This window comes from Hypanus sabinus, chromosome 5 (genome assembly GCF_030144855.1).
Source record: "Hypanus sabinus isolate sHypSab1 chromosome 5, sHypSab1.hap1, whole genome shotgun sequence".
NCBI classification, from domain to species: domain Eukaryota; kingdom Metazoa; phylum Chordata; class Chondrichthyes; order Myliobatiformes; family Dasyatidae; genus Hypanus; species Hypanus sabinus.
In genome coordinates, this window is record NC_082710.1 from 174,422,245 (window position 1) to 174,442,936 (window position 20,692).

Sequence of the window (20,692 nt, forward strand, 5' to 3'; positions counted from 1 at the left end):
ATAATCTCAGGGTCTCTATTCTGCTCTGCTATCATCTCCTTCTGAGACAGAGATAAATCTTCATAGTCAGAGTTACTCCAAGAATCTTGTTCAAACAACGAAGGTAAGAAAGTCTCTGACACATCCTCAAAACTCGAATCCTGAGTTGAACAGTCCTGAGTTAACAACCTCATTCTGCGCATCAATCTTTTTAGTCATAGCTCCAGTCACAACACAGGAAGAATCTGTGTTAGAATTCAACTCTGGTTCCTCTGACTCCATTGACAAATGCACTTCAGGAAAAACTTGTCCACCTGCCAAGTCATTACCTAACAATAAAGAAATACCCTTCATAGGTAAGCTATGCTGTAATCCTAATTTAACAAATCCTGTAACTAACCCTGACTTTAAATTTACTTTATGTAAATGTACAGGCATAAAATCCCTCCCAACACCTCTTATGTAATTTACCTCACCAGTATCAGACTCTCCATTAAACTTCAACACACTGTCTAACATCAGTGATTGAGAAGCTCCAGTGTCCCTAAGGATTTTTATTGGCACCAGAGTAGATCCTTCTTTCAAGGATACAAACCCTTCAGTTATAAAATGATCATATCCCTTTCTAACCTGGTCAGACTCTAACAAAGCCTCATTTGTGTTTATCAAACCCTGTAATTTTACGGGTGCTTCAGTATGTTGCACACAAGCATCTGGAACTGCTTCCTTCTCTTTCTTTTTCAATCTGAAACAATTAGCTATTACATGGCCAGGCTTCTTACAATAGTTACAAATAAGACTAAACTGTCTTTCCTTTACAGGTTTTCCTTCCTCCTTACCTTTCTCATTAACTTCTGATTTAATTTCTGATTTACCTTGAGTCTCCATGTTATTTTTCCTCTTAAAAATTCTGCCCTGAGGAAATGTATTCTTATGGATTAAAACATACTCATCAGATAATCTAGCACAGTCCTGCAATTTACCACTATCCCTCTCATTTAAGTAGGTCCTTACTTCACCAGGAATGCTTCTTTTAAATTCCTCCATTAAAATCAGCTCTCTCAATGCATCATAGTCCCCAGTTACATTTTTAGAAGAAACCCATCTCTCAAAACACACAGCTTTATCAAAGGCAAATTCCACATAAGTTTTTTCCACAGACTTCTTCAAACTTCTGAATCTTTCTCTATATGCTTCTGGGACTAATTCGTATGCTTTTAGAATATGCATTTTCACAATAACATAATCAAGTGCTTGTGCAGCAGTTAAAGCTGTGTAAACTTGTCGTGCTTTACCTTTGATTACACTCTGTAACAACACTGACCATTTATCTTTCGGCCACTCTGACATTCGAGCAATAGTTTCAAAACGTTGAAAATATCTTTCCACTTCTGTTCCACTAAATGGTGGGACTAATTTAATTTCTTGACTAGCAACAAACGGTTTTCTAGAACCAGAAGACTGATTCCCAGACCTTAATTCCAACATTGCATATTCAAATTCCCTTTTCTTTTGATCAGCCTCCAATTTACAACGCTCCAATTTCATTTGTTCGATTTGCAACTGCATCTCCAGATTACTTATTGGAAACGACTCTAAAATCGATTCATTAAAAACACCCGAATCCACATAGTGTGACGCGATTTTTCTCTGTATAACAGCCTTAGATGCAGTCTGCAAAATACCTTTAAGTTGCAATTTACTAGCTATCTCAGACACCTCAGGTTTTTTCACCTTCAATAACAACTCCGCATCTGGCGAAGCCAGAAACTATTAATATTCATTGTTGCCGAATACCACTCACAAGCCAACCAAACAAAAGAATCGAGTTATCCCCGTGACCAAAACACCGATTCAAAAGTTAGCAAGCATTCAAACGCAAATGATCCAATCCAGATGCAGCCCCCATATTTATGTTACGTATACAGGCAACAATAAATATATGAGTTAGGCAAGGGTTTATATAACAAATAACACATTTATTAAACACTGAAAACAAACCCCCCAAAAGTAAACAAGCACTAACGTAACCAGAAATCAGCTGCTGTGCGGCAGCTTAAACAGTTCTTAAAGCGATGTTGCAAAAACAGTGCTTTAAAGTAGTAGTTCAAAATGCTCACAGTCCATTTACGGGAGACACTTTGTAAGACGATTTAAATTCTCTTTCACGATGTTTTGCTTCGATCCCCGACGTCGAACTTTTCCCACGAAGAATTTACGAAACGTAATGGCTTAAAGGCACTGACCTTTCCTTTATCACACTGTCCTCAATCTTTTCTGCTATCCCGCAGAGATTAACACGAGAACAGTCAACGAATTCCTTCCTAATAAGGATTAAACAAGGTCGAACCCGTTTCACCGTCGAAAATCGATTCTCCTCAATCTTTAACTCCCGAACTCCGATCTTCACTCTCCACTGATTGTCAACTAGCAGTATTGTAAAGAAACTGCTGGCAATGACCTTTTAAACTTTAGGCATTATATAAAACTTCATCTTTCAACTAAACTGCGTCATCTCATTAAATCACACAGTGGCATAAAGTCAACATGGCAAATCCTGCCACGAACTGCCCCTCCTCACAGGGTGGGGTCTTCCTTTTAATACCCTGTAAAAAAAACCTGTCACATGATGTCTACCAGCGAGAAAATGACGTCACTCAACCATCACAAGACCATTACCTCTAGTCCCATATAGCTTCAACCCCAGTCACGTGACAAGCGTACCACTGTCACGGCACGACTACGTAACACAACGTAAAAAGAAGCGGACCCAACACGGACCCTGTGGTACACCACTGGTAACCGGCAGACATTCAGAATGTGATCCCTTTATTCCCACTCTCTGTTTCCTGCCAATCAGCCAATGCTCTATCCACGTATGTAAGTTTCCCGTAATATCATGGGCTCTTATCTTGTTCAGCAGCCTCATGTGCAGCACCTTGTCAAGGGCCTTCTGAAAATCCAAATACACAACATCCACTGCATCTCCCTTGTCTAGCCTATTTGTAATTTCCTCTAAAAAATTGCACTAGGTTTGTCACGCAGGATTTTCCTTTAAGGAAACCATGCTGAGATCTGCCTATCTTGTCATATGCCTCCAGGTACTCCGTAACCTCATCCCTGACAATCGACTCCAACAACTTCCCAACCACCGATGTCAAGCTAACCGGTCGATAATTTCCTTTTCACTTCCTTGCCCCCTTCTTAAATAGCGGAATGACATTTGCAATCTTCCAGTCCTCCAGAACCATGCCAGAATCTATTCACTTTTGAAAGATCATTGCTAATGTCTCCGCAATCTCCATAGCTACATCCTTTGGAACACGAGGGTGCATTCCATCTGGTCCAGATTTATCTGATGCAAAGAATGATGCAAAATACTCGTTCAGTTCTTCCGCCATCTCCTTATCCCCCATTACAATTTCTCCAGCGTCATTTTCTTTCAGTTCTATATACTCTCACCTGTCTTTTACTCTTTATACACTTGAAAAAGTTTTTAGTATTATTGGTAGTTTCCTTTCATAGTTCATCTTTTCCCTCATAATGACCTTCTTAGTTTCCTTTTGTAAGCTTTTAAAAGCTCCCCAATCCTCTGTCTTCCAACTAATTTTCGCTTCTTTGTATGCCTTCTCCTTTGCTTTTATTTTGGCTTTGACTTCTTTTGTCAGCCATTTGAAAATTTCTTCTCTTTTGGAATATATCTGTCTTGCACCTTTCTCACCTCACATTAACTCCAGCCACCTTTCTGCTAGTATCCCTTTCCAGTCAACCTTGGCCAGTTCCTCTATCATGCCACTGTAATTTCCTTTACTCCACTGAAATACCGACATATCCGATTTCGGCTTCTCTTTCTCAAATTTCACAATGAACTCAATCATGTTATGATCACTGCCTCATAAGGGTTCCTTCACTTCCATCTCTCTGATCACCTCTGGTTCATTACACAATACCCAATCCAGCACAGCCGATACCCTAGTGGGCTCAACAACACTAGGATCTCTGGTTGTAGTCCCATCCACCTCAGGTGAAAAAGCCTGCTTTCATTCACCCCATCGATTGCTGGTGACATCCGTCTGTCTTGAAGGACAATGGGTGATGACGATCATCATCAATAGCCGGGGAGGGAGGGCTGGAGATCATGATCAAGATCCCCCTCTCTGCCTCACTAGTGTAGTCCAAAGGAAAGCTTATGCAGCAATATATTTGGCACCACCTTGGCTGTAGGACATCCAGCTGCCTGAGGGGCTTCACTCCGGGTTTTCTGTCTGGGTTTACTTCCGTAGCCCTCTTCTCTCCTGAGGCTACCCAGAAGGCATTGGGGCTTTCCCCCATAGTTAGGGCTCTGTCTCACGAACACTTTTCATTCCTGACTTGGTCTGAGGTCTTACAAATATCTGTCTAACATATAACTTCACCCCTAGCTGTTCTGGCACTCTGGTTCCCATTCCCCTGCAACACTAGTTTAAACCCCAGCAGACAGCATTAACAAACTTTCCCACAACCATATAAATCCCCTTCCAGTTCAAGTGCAAGCAGTCTCTGTGGTTCAGATCCCACATCCCACGGAAGAGAGACCAATGTTCCAAAAATGTTATGCACTCCGCCTACATCAAATACAGTGTTAAACTGTATAATCTTCCCAGTTCTCACTAACATGGCAGAGGGAGCAGTTCTGAGATCACAAGGCTGAAGGTCCAGCCCTTTAACTTAGTACAGAACTCCCAGAGCAGAAGCTGTCATTCGCCTGACCCATGTCGTTGGTACCTACATGGACCACGACTTCTGACTGTTCATCCTCTCACTTGATAATACAGACTACTCGATCCAAGATGTCCTGGACCCTGGCACCCGGGAGGAAACATATCATCTGGAAATCTCATTCTCGCACACACAGCCACCTTTCTGTTTCCCTGACGAATCCTCTATCACACAGTGCACCTTCAATCGAGGCTTCGCTTTTGACTCACAGAGGCAGACTCAGTGCCAGAGACGCAACCCCGGTGACTTTCCTCTACCAGGTCATCCCCCAAAACAGTATCCGAAGTGATATACCTGTTGTTGAGATGTTCGTAGATACGCTGTGAATATCCGGCGCTTTGTGTGTTACCACCCTACATGTCCCGTGTTATCAAGATTCACCCTGACCTCCCTCTCCCAGTCAGCACCACCACCACTTGCCCCAGTTACCCTGTCAGTCCCGGTGGCCTTTAGCACCGGGGGAGCCGGGGAGCTCAGGACCCGCCACCCGCGGCTGCTGCTGAATCCGCAGTGTTTCTGTTCCGTTGACGGATGCGGTGAACGAGTTAAAATTAATGGATCAATAATTCTCAAATCGTGCTTATTTCTCTCTCCTTACATTTTTATTTACACTGGCTAGACCCGCTTACAGACCCGGAGCGGAACCGGAACAGGTTCTCAGCCACTCGTTTTGATGCCAAGTCCCAAATGAAGGATAAAGTTTCCCCGTGAACTTATTCCGAGTGAACGTGTGGAGATGGGACTTGGTCTCCTCATTGTAAAATGAAACTGTCCCGGACTCGTAACTGAGATAAACTCCCACCCTCCTGGGCATGTGATCGGCAGGGAGACGGGACACAGGGGAGGTGAGAACCTTCATCTCGTCATTAACCCGCGCGATGATCCAGAATCTGGTCTCCGGACTCATTGTGACCCGTCTCATCCTATCCACAGACTCTGCGACGACTCCCAGATTCCACCACCGATTCCCCGTCACCTCCACCTCCCAGTAATGTCTCCCCGATGTGAATCCCTCCGATCCCAGCACACAAGCCCAATACGTGAACCTCTTCCCGGTGTCAGGGAGATCCCTCCGGGTCCCGATCCGTCTCACACTCTTCCGATCCTCAGACACCTCGAGCCACGGATTCGCCGTTTCCACATCCAGGGTGACAGAGACTGGGGGGAGAAGCAGAGAATTAGAGAGTCCCCGGGGATCGCGGCCCCGGGACCGGGGGAGAGGCCGCTGGGCCTCAGGCACAGTCGGGTGGCTGACAGAAACCTTTTCTGGGGTTTTACCCAACTGCAACGGAACTAGTACATTCCCGAGGATTTTGACTTAGGATAGAGGGCGGAGATTTCCATAGAATGTTTTCCTGATCAAAACACTCAAAATTCTGGAGGAACTCATTGGTTTACGCAGCAGATGTGCAGGGAGATGGACTTGGATGTCTCAGGTCCAGACTACCTTAGGAAGAGAAAGAAAAACGGGAGGTAGCCCGCAGAAACGTGCATGAGAAAGGGGTGGAGCAACAACTGAGCCAGATGATGATGGGGTGAGTGAACACTGGAGGCATTTAAAGAGGAGGTAAGACAGGCTTTTCAGCTGAATCCACTCGTACCGACCAACTTGTTTCAGAGAGTTACTGCCATTTGCCTATTATTCATTTAACCCTTTCCTACCCGCAATCCAGTTCAAATGTCTTTAGAAGTATTTAACAGCACCCACCTCCACACTTCCTCTGGCAGCCTCCTAGGCTCCAAGGAAAATTCCCACCCTATCCAGCCTCTCCGTATAACCCAAGCCCTCCAGTCATCAATGTCCAACAATTTTAGAGTCCTCCACAAATCTACGAAAGAAGTCATCTACTCCCACTTCCAAATCATTCATATGATTGATGAAAAACAGTGGACCCAGCAACCATCCCTGCAGAACACCACTGGACACAGGCCAGAACCCAGGCAATTCTGTATCCCACGTGATCTAACTCTCTGAAATATTCTACCACAAAGTACCTTGTCAAATATTTTGCTAAAGTCCATGTAGACAATGTTTACTGCAATTCCATCATCCGTTTTCTCCATCCATGCAGGAAGTCAGGCTGGGTATCCCTGATGAGTCCTTGCCTTTCCAAATGAATGTAGATCCTGTCTCTCAGAATCCACACCATTAATGTACACACCACTGATGTTACACTCAACGGTCTTCTGACCCCTCACCTGTACCTATTGATGATACACATATTGTGACGAGAGTCCGAGGCGAGGACGGTAAGGACCCGAGTGCTGGAGTGTCCAAGAGTAGAATCGATACACGATACGAGACTGAGACAAGGATCCAGAGTTCAGCTAACAACGAAGCACCAAACCTTCTTCATCCACTGACTTTTGCGCTAATGGCAGCTCGCACCTATCAGGACGGTGCATTACCGCCACCTACTGGACTGGAGTGTGATAGGAGTTGTCACGGGGATCAGGTCCTGCTTCTCAAACCTGTTTTAATTAAAAAATTCACTAAGACCCTACATGACTTATCCATCCCTGCTTCAGGTGCAGAATATCCTGCAGCCTAGGGATCGACTGAATTGATTAAACAGCTTCCTAAAATATACCAAATATCTGTTGCACACTATGATTGCATGTTCCACTGTCTCTGATACCTTAAAAAATGACACAACTCATTTTCATAATTTACGCAGTCCTGTGTAGGTCTGTAGTCCAGTGTAGCTTTCTCTGTGTTGGTTTTTAATTACGTAGTTCAGTCTAGTTTTTTGTACTGTGTCATGTAACACCATAGTCCTGAAAAATGTTGTCTCATTTTTACTGTCCTCTGTACCAGCAGTTATGGTCGAAATGACAATAAAAGTGATTTGACTTGACTTGACCAACAACTGCCAAAGTGGAGTGCAAGTCTATGTGTCCTAACCTCAAGCTCACCAGCCACGCATCTTCCTTCTTATTCCTTCCCAAATGGCCCCTCCCGGAACTCATTGGCAGCTGTCAATCCCAGGGGATTATGGGTTTGTGTGGACTGTGTCCTCTCCAGAATGCAAGCCTGGGTGGGAAGATTTGAAGAACCGGCTGTTGCCCATTTGAAGAACCAGTGGGTTCCCCCTCTTCACATCACTGATGTAGTCCAAGGGAAGGGCAAGTGCTGATACAGCTTAGTATCAGCATCATCGCAGAGGTTGCCAGAGTGAAGTTGTAAACAACATCACTCTAATGAAAATGGCCATAACTTCTGCCATATAGACAGGTAATCCACCTGTCAGCCTTCTCCCCAGCTCGACATTAAACCAGGGGATAGATACCCCAGAGCCCACCCATTACTGTCTAGGTCTTTAGAAACATCTGCGAAAATAGGCAAAAGGGAAAAATACTGCTGCTGTAAATGACCAGACACCCTCTCACCACCCACAAGTCCCTGTCTATCCCCCAGTAACGACAAATCTATTTCCACATCTGGAGATTTCCAAATTTGTACTCCTGGCCACTGTTGGGTTAATATGCAAATCGACAAGACAATATTCCTGTACCTCTTCCCTAGTTATCCACCCAGAACTTTTACCAGTATATTCCCAGCAACCCATTAAAAGCAAATTCATCAAATGGGACGTCTCCCACCTTGTTATGAAAGTCCGGTATGCAAGGCTCAAATTTTCACTCTACTGGTCAAGAGGCATCTCTTCTACTTCAATCCCAAATGCATCTCATGGTGTAGTCTGAATGCTCCACTACAGATTCTAAGTGGCTTGACCTGTAGGACATCAACCCAAAATAAAACTGAACGAGCTGCCTTCCAATATATCATGTAACCATTGCCCAGTCAAGAGAGTATTAAAGCACGATAAATTGTCAATAGCACATCCGAGAGGCTCCCCAGTCATACCTAGCCACAAAATGCAAAAAGTTAATGACCTGCTTATGTTTATCCTTCAAGAACTTTAAATGTGTTCTCCAAGTCAGTCTTGCATCCAACAATAACCCCAAATATTTTAACACGGGAACCCTAGACAGTGAACATCCATATAGAGTCATGTGAATATTCTGCAACCCACGTTTCTAAATGAAAACCATTCATTCTGACTTAGAAACTGACAACTTAATACCCCAGTTCAGAGACAATTACTAATAACTACTTAATGCTGTTTGCTCTTTAAATATTAAACTCCTGATGCCAATTACCGGGGGGTGGGCCTGAATCTTTAAAGGGGCTACGCCCACTAGCGAAGTTCTAGAGAGTTGGAGCATCTACAGCGTGGAAGCTCATGTGGTCGGGTGTGGATCATAGAACACATCTCCAAAACACCCCCACAACTTCTTCCTGTCTGAGGTGAGAAAAATCTGTTTAAAGGGGATTTGAGGGGAGAGTGTATTTGAACAGTGAGTGGTTGATGTTGGAACTTGCTGCCAGAGGAGGTGATGGAATCAGATACAATCACTGTGTTTCAGAGACACTCAGACAAACACTTCAATAGACAAGGCACAAAAGGAGACTGACCTGATGTCAGCCAATGGAGTGAGTGTAGATGGGTAAATATGTTAGCACAGAGTTGATGGGTGGAAGGGCCTGTTTCTCTGCTGTACGACAATGACTGTGACTTTAAATGAACTGAGTGACTGTGACCCCACAGCCTCCAAAGATTCCAAAGATTCCAAAGCTACTCCATCCTCTGAGGGTTCTCCCATCCTGAGGCAGTGACCCCTGACCCTCGACTCCTCAGACAGGGAAAACATTCTCCCTGCATCCTGTCTGTTGAACCCGGGAAGAATTTTCTGTTTCCTTGAGATCTCCTCTCATTCGCCTGAACAGAGAACATGGAACAGTAGGACACAGGAACAGGCCCTTCATTCAATGTGACAGTGACTGATCGATACCGGCATCAATTCCTCTTCTGTACCAGATCCCCAAAACCACAATCTCTCAATCTTTCAAAAGTTTCTCTAAAACCACCTTAAACATATCTAATTATCAGGCCTCACACAATATGTTGGAGGAACTCAGTGAGCCAAGCACTATCGGTGGGAGAAAAGGGACTGTCGACGTTTCAGATCGAACCCCTACATCAGGACTGAGAGTGGAGAGGGGAGACTCAGAGGATAAGATGAGAGGGAGATGGAGCAAGGAGAGAGTGTGAAGGAATCTTGTCAGTGAAGGAGGTGGTAATGGGAACCATTAGGAAAGAGAAGAATGGCAGATTGAACCAGAACCGGATGGGCCATGGTGAGAAGTGTGTGGATGAACTGTTCATGCAGATGAAAACAGAAGATCTTTGTCCCCTTTGCCACAAACCCACCTCCACCACCCCATCACCCACATTCCACTCTCAGTCCTGATCCGGGGTGTCAGCCCATTCAGGATCAATGTCGTCATTGATATCTGGAGTCACAGGAGATGGGAGAGGCAGTTCATGTACTTCCCATGGAGACAGGTATGGGAGATTGGGAATTAAGACAAATAAGTCGCTATGTCTGGGAACATAACCATACTATAAAAGAGGTATGTTGATTGGATTCACAGTTCACTTGGCCACAGAAGACAGAGGTCTGTGGTGGAGGAGTGTTGTTCTGTCTGGAGGTCTGTAACCAGAGATATTTCACAGTGCTGGTAACTCTGTTGTTGAGTGATATATGTAGCCTGCACACTTGAATTGGCACAATTTAGTGGAGTTGTGGATAGCAAGAATATTGTTGAACGATACAGATGGACAAGGATCGGTTGCAGATCTGGATGGAGAAATGGCTGATGGAGTTTGACCTGGAGCAGTGAGGTCCAAGAGCACAGCTCCCTCAAGTGGCAACACAAGTGTACAGTGTGGTCAGGGAGGAGTAGGACAAGCTTGTCTTCACCAGTCAGGGCATTGAGCGTGGAAGTTGGCAAGTCCTGTTGCAGCTACAGAAACTTTGGTGAGGTCTCACTTGGTCTCACAAGAGACTAGAGAGGCAGTAATCTGATGCAGGGTCTCCACCGGAAACTTTGACCATCTCTTTGTCTCTGCAGACTCTTCCTGACCTGCTGAGTTCCTCCAACTGCTTGGTTTTGACTTTGGAGTAATAATAATAATAAATATGTTATTACTTATTACTATTGGTAATGTCTACAACTGGTATCATCCAAAAGTCTTAGAACTTTAGAAGAATGAGAGGGGATCTGATTGAAACATATAAGATTATTAAGGGATTGGACACACTGGAGGCAGGAGGCATGTTCCCGCTGATGGATGAATCCAGAACTAGAGGCCACAGTTTAAGAATAAGGGGTAGGCCATTTAGAACAGAGATGCAGAAAAACTTTTTCACCCAGAGAGTGGTGGATATGTGGAATGCTCTGCCCCAGAATGCAGTGGAGGCAAAGTCTCTGGATGCATTCAAGAGAGAGTTAGATACAGCTCTTATAGATAGCGGGGTCAAGGGATATGGGGAGAGGGCAGGAACGGGGTACTGATTGTGTATGATCAGCTATGATCACTGTGAATGGTGGTGCTGGCTAGAAGGGCCGAATGGCCTACTCCTGCACCTATTGTCTATTGTCTATTGTCTATAAAGTCACCACATAATAGCATTAACCAATTAGGCCGACACAGGAATACTTATGTAAATCTTCGGAAAGCCACAATACTAAACACTACTAGAATAGTCTGGAAGTTCCTAGCAATTGAGAAATTAGTGTACTTGGCTGTGCCCGTACCTCAGGTTTTACCAACTTGAGCTGAGAGGTAAATAGACGTACAATAATAACATGAAGAATTAATTTACAGAGCACTTTTCATACAAACGATGCAACTCAAATTGCTTCACAATGGGATAAAGTGGAGACATGAAACATGTCAGTTAAATGCCAGGTTAAATTAATAGGAGTATTTACGAAATGGATACAACAGCAATGTTTAAGAGGCAATTCGATAGAGAGATGTACAGACAGGGAATGGAGGGATGTAGAATGTGGGCAGACAGAGAGATGAACAGATAGGGAATGGAGGGATGGAGAACGTGGGCAGACAGAGAGATGAACAGACAGGAATGGGGGGGTGTAGAATGTGGGCAGGCAGGTGGAATTAGTTTAATTTGGTCTCATGGTCAGCACAGACACAGTGTGACATGGTTTCTGAGGGAACTGAGAAAATACATCGTGGAGGCTCCGGTCACAAAGAGTAAACAAGGGAGGATTGATCTCTGAGAAACGCCTGGTCACTGCTCTCTGACCCGAGGAGTTTCAGAGACGGAGGAGTGTACAGAAGAGGGAAATTCAAGGGCAGAAAGTGAACACATGATCACTCCAGCATTGAGGTAAAGGACAGTTTTAAGGGGTTCCATGTGTATATTAACTGAAAGAGTAACTTGTGGAAGAATTGATACTCCAGTGGAGTAAAGGGAGATACAGAGGCATGAGAGAGGAGTTGGCCAGAATTGATAGGGAAAAAACACTGAGGGATGATGGCAGAGCAGCAATGACTAGAATTTCTGAGAGCAACTCCGAAAGAACAGGATACTTACATACCAAAGAAAGAAGTATTATAAAGGCAGGATGATACAAATGTGCCTGACATGTCAAAGCCAACATAAAAGCCAAAGAGAGAGCTTACAATAGAGCAAAAATTCATGGGAAGTTAAAGGATTGGGAAGCCTTTCTGAACCAACAGAAAGTAACTAAAATAAGTCATAAAGATGGAATACAAAGTTAAGTTAGCCAATAATATTAAAGCAGATACCAGAAGTTTCTTCAGATGCATAAAGTGTGAAAGAGGTGAGAGTAGAGCTTGTACCATAGGAAAATGACACTGAAGAGGTGGTAATGGGGGACAAGGAAATGGCAGATAAACTGAATAAGTATTTTGCATCAGTCTTCACTGTGGAAGAATTGGTCATTTAAAGACTAATCTGGAGCCACTGCGGAGGGAAGTGGTTTTAAATGAATATTTCCCATCTGTATTTCCCAGGGAGAAGGTCACGAAAACCAAGGAATTCAGGAAAATAAATTTGGGAATAAAATTCTGGAAAATATCACATTACAAAATAGGAGGTGCTGATGAAGTCTTGACCGAGGTCAATGCTGGTTAGTGTGTCTGGGCTCAGTCTGACGATGATTCAATGTGGTGGTTTGATAACAACAGTGAGACTTGTGAGTCCAGCAGGGGGCAGACCTGAGTCTCCAGTTCCAGTCACACACCAGTCAGACAGGGTCAGCAGCTCACGAGGGTCCAGTGTGCATCTTTCTGACAATACCGGGCACCAAACCGATCCAAGCTTTAATTTATTTTATTTACAGATACAGTACGGAACAGGCCCTTCCAGCCCAACGAGCCACACTGAGCAGCAACCCACCTATTTGACACTAGTCTAATCGCAGGACGATTTTCAATGCCCAACTAACTTACCAACTGCTACATCTTTAGACTGTGGGAGGAAACCAGAGCACCCAGAGAAAACACATGCGGTCAAGAAGAGAACATACAAATTCTTACATCGGACGCTGGAATTGAACTCGAAATCTGACACCCAGAGCTGCAGTAACTCTGCACTAACCACTATGCTACGGTGCCTGCCCTTTCAACCCTTTAACATCAGTAACTGAATATTAATTCCCCAGATTATGCAGTCAAGTTCACACTTGTGTCCTTTCGGATTTGTACAGTCTGAATGGAACCAGGATACAGTGCATTGATTGTATTGTGACACTGTGTCGGTGGATCTGACATCTCCAGCTAACTACATGATGCTGATGTGTCCCAGCAGGCAGAATTGAAGCTGGAATAAAACTACAGTTCCCCTTCAGTCCATTGTTACAAACAATCTTTGTTTCTAGTTCTAATGAATTGTGTCTCATAAACAAGGACAAATGAATCAGTGTAAGTTTTACCTCGATTAATGTCATCAAGTGTTTCTCTCAACGCACTGTTCAATAAATAGAGATGATCGAATTTTTCAACCGGAAGGGCACCGTCTGTCACTGACAATTGGTGGATGTCGTCACTAATTCTGCAAATATAAAATTGTTTGTGATGAACTGCAATTTTGAACTGGTTTACAAATCCATACAGAGATTCAGCAAAGAGCATATCTTACCTCCTCTTCCGACGAGTTTCATCCTGAAATAAATAAAACACAAATCTGAACAGACTGAGAGTAACAGTCCTCATCCTGAATTTCATCCAAATCATTACAAGATTTTGTAAATTCACATTCCTACAGTCACACGCATGAACAAACAACACAGAACCACTTGGTAAATGACCAGGAGTATTTTTGAAAATGTACAGAAACAGTGCAGGTTTCCCTTAATTCTCTAATCTAATTGAAAGCACATTCCCCTATTGATGATAACTCTGATGTGTGGGTCACATTCTGGAATTGATCCTTTGCTCTCACTGATTGACAGAGAGACCGTCTCACCCACGGTACCAGACACATTCACAGCATGTGACTGGGACTGGATATTAATGTGAGTTTCAGGGATATTTGATATGGGAATTGAGGAAACAATCACCAGTTCAGTGTAATGTTCAGAGTAACTCATTCACAAGAAGATTGCAGATGGTCCTGTGACATATCGATATTGTGGAAGTCCAGTTTTGGGACAACAGTCCTGAACTTCTGAAACATCTTTCTGTCTTAAGTCAGTTTACAACCATTTGCAAATGTCACAGTTACTTCAAATATACTGATCCCAATTTTGTCTACTTTTACAAAAGCAAAAAGAAATATAATCTCTCACCTTGAGAAATATCACACTCTCTTTTTGATCCATCTGTTCCTGTAAACTGGAGATCTCCTCCTGGATAGAATTTAAATTCTTTTGAATCTCTCGAAGATTTTTCTCCATTGGATTTAGAATCCTCTCCTCTTCTTCCCTGAGATCTCTGAGTACCTGCTGCTCTTTCTGAATGAGAATCTGGTGCAGTTCAGCAAACTGTGATGTGACATGGGACTGAAGGATGTGTGACTGTTTCTATCAAGTGAAAGGTGAAGATTAATTTACTATATTCCTTTGATGTATTTCCTTCTGACATGGAAGGTGTGCATTCAAATCATCAAATTTATATTGGTTCTCAGAACAATCCCATCAATCCCATTTCCTCATGTTGTCCTGAACCCATTTCTCCATCACTTGCCCATTAACTCCAACCTGAGTTACATACCCCATTTCAAGTTCAAAGTTCAATGCAAATTTATCATCAATGTACATATGTGTCAGCATGCACAACCCTGAGATTCCTTTTGTTGCAGGTAGTCACATGAAAGACAATTGAAGGACTGCACCCAATAATATCAATGTGCAAAGAAAAAGCAACAAATGTCCAAATACAAGAAGAAAGAGCAAAATCCATAAAAATAATAAATAAACAGTAAATATAGAGAGTATTAGATAAAGATTCCTTGATCTTGAGTCTGGTTCAGTGATGGGGTGGGTGAAGTTATCCCTCTGGCTCAGGAGCCTGATGGTTCAGTGGTAATAACTGTTCCTGAACCTGGTGGTGCTGGTTCTGAAGTTCCTGTACCTTGTTCCCGATGGCAGCTGTGAGAAGAGAACATGGCCCAGGCGGTTTGGGTCCATGATGAAGGATGCTGTTTTCCTGTAACAATGCTCCAAGTTGATATGATCAATGGTGGGGAGTGATTTACCCGTCCTGTGATAGACAAAGTCAGATCCACATTTTGTAGGTTTTACTGCACAACAGCACTGGTATTTACATACCAGGCCACAATGCAACCTCTAAATATAGTCTCTCACACATCTATAGAAATTTGTTACAGTTCTAGATGTCATGCTGAATACAGTATTTACAAACTTCTAAGAACATTGAGGTGACTCTGTGCTTTCTTTGTAATGGCACTTATGTGCTGGATCCTCTAAAACATGATAACACGTAGGAATTTAATGTTGCTGACCCTCTCCTCTGATACGCCAATGAAGACTGGCTTAGGACCTCCGGTTTCTTCCTGCTGAAATCAATAATCTTCTCCTTGGTCTTGCTGAAATTGAGTGAGGTTGCTGTTACGACACCACTCAGCCATATTTTCCATGTCCCTCCAATATCCTGATTTGTCAGCACCCTTCATTTGGCCAATGACTGTGGTGTTATCAGCAAACTTAACTATAGCACTGGAGTTGCACTTCACCTCCCAGTCATAATGTGAGTAGAGCAGGGGGCTAACACATAATGTTGTGGTGTTCCTGAGCTGAGGGAAATGGTGGAGATGTTTTTACCAATCTGAATTGACTGGGGTCTGAAAATTGAGGATCCAGTTTCACAAGGAGGTATTGAGACCCAGGACATGAATTTTGTTGATCAGTTTTGAGGGGCCCAGCTGTAAGCAGTGAAGAGCATCCTGATGTACAGTGTCGATAAAAAGTATTCAACCCTATTGGAAGTTTTCATGTTTTATTGTTTTACAACATTGAATCACAGTGGATTTAATTTGGCTTTTTTGACACTATGCAACAGAAAAAGATTCCTTCGTGTCAAATTGAAAACAATTCCGTACAAAGTGATCTAACTTAATTATAAATATAGAACACAAAATCATTGATTGCATATGTATTCAGCCCCATCAAGTCAGTATTTAATAGATGTAGTTTTGGCAGCTATTGCAGCCTTGAGTCTGTGTGGATAGGTCTCTATCAACTTTGCACATCTGGACACTGCAATTTTTCCCCATTCTTCTTTACAAAACTGCCCAATCACTGTCAGATTGTATGAGGATCGTGAGTGAAAAGCCCTTTTCAAATTCTGCCATGAAGTCTCAATTGGATTGAGGTCTGGACTCTGACTTGGCCAATCCTAGACATAACTTTGTTGTTTTTAAGGCATTTGTGTTTCGCTTTGGCCTCATGCTTGGTGCCATTCTCTCAATGGAAAACAAACCTTCTCCCAAGTCGCAGCTCTCTTGCAGACTGCATCAGGATTTTAAACTGGATTAACTTGTATTTTGCTGCATTCATTTTACCCTCTACCTTCACAAGCCTTCCAGGGCCTGCTGCAGTGATGCATCCCCACAGCATGATGCAGCCACCACCACACTTCACAGTAGAGATGGTGTGTTTTTGATGATGGGCGGTATTCGGCTTACACCAAACATAGTGTATAGTCTGGTGGCCAAAAAGTTCAATTTTCATTTCATCAGACCACAGAACCTTCTTCCAGCTGACTTCAGAGTCTCCCATATGCCTTCTGGCAAACTCAAGGGGAGATTTCATGTGAGTTTTTATCCCCACAGTGGCTTTCACTTTGCCCCTCTCCCATAAAGCTGTGACTGGTGAAGCACCCGGGCAACGGTTGTTGTATGCGCAGTCTCCCCCATCTCAGCCACTGAAGCTTGTAACTTGCCAGACCAGAATGTTACTGATCTGATTCATCCAGGTTTCTGGGAAGGGAAAATTCTGAATTATTTTGTGGGGACAACTCGAATACAACTGTTTTTATAAAGTCTGTGATAGCTGTGACTTATTCATTCAAACTGTCTGTTGAGTCTTTGAACACGGCCCAGTCTACTGACTTTAGCAATCCTCCCGCAACTGCCTCTGTATTGTCTTTATCTCTGGAGTCTTGCTCTTTTGCCTCTGCCTGGATGCAGGTCGGAGGAGGATGGCTGAGTGATCAGATTTTCCAAAATTCAGTCCAGGCATGGAATGGTAAGCTTTCCTCATCATAGTGTGACAGGGAGCAAGAGTGTTGGGACCCCTGGGGCTGTAAGTGATATGTTGATGATAATTAGGCAGAGTCTTCTTCGAACAAGCCTGACTGAATTCCCCGACAATTAGTTGAAAGTCGTCATTATAGTTTGCTAATTGCGGATAATTTGGGAGCCTGAAGGAGTGATACATAGGACATACAGTTGTAGGGCTGGCGACGGAGTAGTAAGAAACAGAGTAGGAAGGCTTTTGCTCAACAGGACTTTGGCGATAACAAGTCAAGTCCAGGTAGGTTATCTGTTTAAAATAAAGACATACAGTATCTGTGTGAGGCCTTTTTTCTGAGCTCAGTGTCAGATGTGGGAGGCCCTAGAGGCTCCTGGACTCCCGGACGACCACATCTACACCAGGTGCATTGAATTGCTGCTCCTTAGAGACCACGTTAGCGAACTGGAACTGCAGCTTGACGACCTTTGTCTGGTCAGGGAGAGTGAGGAGGTGATAGAGAGGAACTATAGGCAGGTAGTCACCCTGGGACTACAGGAGACAGAGAAGCGGGTGACAATTAGGAGAGGGAAGGGTAAGAAGCAGGTACTAGAGAGTTCACCGTGGCTGTTCCTCTTAACAATTAAGTAAATTTTAAACCAAACCCTTTGACTGCCTTATTCAGTATTGATGAAGGAAAAGATATTATCTTGGAGATACCTGATATGCACATTTTGGCTTGTATTTCTCTTATAGCTAGGAGGGCATTGTTGCTTAAGTGGAAGGATGTTACTCCAGCTACTCATGCTCAATGGCTAAGTGATGTTATGTCATGCTTAAATTTAGAGAAGATTCGTTGCTTAAGTTCTGAATCAAGACAAGACTTTCTAACATTGTGGGGACCTTTTCTTTTTATTTATTTATTTATTACATTTTTAAGAGAATTACATAGAATGAATGGAATATATAGAATAGTAAAAAAATCAATATTGCCCCTCCCCCTCCCCTTAACCCCTATCTAAAAAAAAGAAAAAAAAAGGAAAGAAAGAAAGAAAGATTGCTTGAATATCGGAGGTTCCCCATATGCTCCATGGAGTTCAAAATAACTTTAATTTTTATTTTTATTTTCCCCATTACTTTGTAATATTATCTTCAAAGGACCTGTATATTTAATCCTATCTTTTGTAGCTATGGGTGCCAAATCTTCAAAAATATATCACGTTCATTTCTTAGATTATAAGTAATTTTTTCGAGTGGAATGCAGCTATATATTTCATTATTCCAATGATCCATAGTTAAATATAAATCTGATTTCCAAGTAACTGTAATAACTTTTTTGGCTACTGCCAATGCAATTTTTATAAATTTTTTCTGATACTTATTCAATTTAAGTTTCGGTATTGTCCCTTCAATGTAAAAATAATATTGGGCTATGTGGGAGTTGTACTCCAGTAATTTGTTCCAATAAAAGTCTTAAATTTATCCAAAATGGTTGAATTTTAAAACAAGACCAAGTAGAATGTAAAAAAGTACCAATTTCTTGATTACATCGAAAACATTGGTCAGATAGATTTGAATTTAATCTATTTATTTTCTGTGGTGTTATATATAATTGATGTAAAAAATTATATTGTACTAATCTAAGTCGGACATTTATTGTATTTATCATACTATCAAAACATAATCTTGACCAATTTTTTCCATCAATTTTAATATTCAAATCAGATTCCCATTTTTGTCATGATTTACGAATTCCTGGTTTAATTGCCTGTTTTTGAATCAAATTATACATACAAGATGTAATTTTTTTAATTTTTCCTTTTTGAATTAATATTTCTATTTCACTAGGTTTTGGCATTAACATTGTTTGACCCAGTTTATCTCATAAATAGGCCTTTAATTGAAAATAACAGAAAAGGGTGTTATTTGATATTTTATATTTATTTTTTAATTGATCAAACAACATCAATACACCTCCTTCAAAACAGTCACCTATATATTTAATCCCCTTTTGAAACCAGTTATGTAAAAGTTTATTATCCATTGTAAAAGGAATAAGCCTATTTTGAATTAAAGTTCTTCTTGCTAATAAAGATTTCTTTATCTCATCATCCATATTTACCTTATTCCATAAATCAATCAAATGTCTTAATATAAGAGATTCTTTCTTTTCCCGTATCCATTTTATCCATTTATATATAAAATCTTCTGGTATATTTTCTCCTATCTTATCTAGTTCTATTCTAATCCATGCCGGTTATTCTTCATCAAAAAAAGATGCAATAAATCTAAGTTGATTTGCTTCATAATCATTCTTAAAATTTGGAAGTTGTAACCCTGCTAATTCAAATTTACATGTCAATTTTTCCAATGATATTCTTGACCTCTTTCCTTTCCAAAGAAACTTCCTCACATATGTATTCAATTCTTGAAAAAGTTTCTGAGGCAGTTATATTGGTAAAGTTTGGAATAAATATTGCAATCTAGGAAATATATTCATTTTTACAGCATTAACTCTACCTATTAATGTTATTGGTAACATCATCCATTTATCAAGATCTTTTTTTTAATAATGGCAAATAGTTTTGTTTATATAAATTCTTTACATCTTCATCGACTCTTATACCTAAATATTTTATCCTATTTATTGGCCATCGAAATTGAGTTACTAATCGACATTGACTGTAATCTCCTTTGGTAGGGGGTAAAATTTCACTTTTATCCCAGTTATCCCAGTTTACCCCGATATTTTCCCATATTTTTCCAATCTGAAAGACAGTTTTTACAGTAATTGCAATGGGTTTGTTAAATAAATCAGAACATCAGCAGCAAATAAATTAATCGTATATTCTTCTTGGTTAACTCTAAAGCCCATAATATCTGAATCTGCTAATTATTTCAGCTAATGGTTCTATCGCCAATACAAATAGGGCAGGTGATAATGGGCAACCTTGTCTAGTTGACCTTGTTAAGCAGAATGGTGTTGAAATCTGACAATTTGTAACTACTTTAGCTTGAGGATTAATATTTCAGGTTTTAATCCATTTTATAAAAGATTTTCCTAACTCATATTTTTCCAATACCTTAAATAAAAAATCCCATTCCAATCTATCAAATACTTTTTCTGCATCCAAGGCAACTATCACACTCATTTCCTCTCTTTTTTGTGCCAAATGAATTATGCTAAGTAACCGAGTTATATTGTCCATTGATTGTCTGTTTTTAATAAAGCCTGTCTGATCCATATGTATTAATTTTGGTAGATATTTAGATATTCTATTATATAAAATTTTTGCTATTATTTTATAATGTATTCAACAAGGAGATAGGCCTATATGATGTTGGTTTTAAAAGATCTCT

At 41.6% G+C, this 20,692-nt stretch overlaps 1 protein-coding gene across 2 annotated transcripts in view; it reads right to left on the reverse strand.

Moving 5' to 3' along the window:
• Positions 1 to 1,559: 1,559 nt before the first annotated feature.
• LOC132394610 (nuclear factor 7, ovary-like) overlaps positions 1,560 to 20,692 on the reverse strand; it is a 30,608-nt gene continuing 11,475 nt past the window's right edge. For both annotated transcript variants that reach the window (XM_059970953.1, XM_059970951.1), the window contains 4 exons: positions 14,429 to 14,662; positions 13,780 to 13,802; positions 13,574 to 13,692; positions 1,560 to 5,895 (listed from right to left, as the gene is read on the reverse strand). In XM_059970953.1, coding sequence (XP_059826936.1) covers positions 5,363 to 5,895; positions 13,574 to 13,692; positions 13,780 to 13,802; positions 14,429 to 14,662 — 909 coding nt within the window. In that variant the 3' untranslated portion in view covers positions 1,560 to 5,362. The remainder of the gene's footprint in view (positions 5,896 to 13,573; positions 13,693 to 13,779; positions 13,803 to 14,428; positions 14,663 to 20,692) is intronic.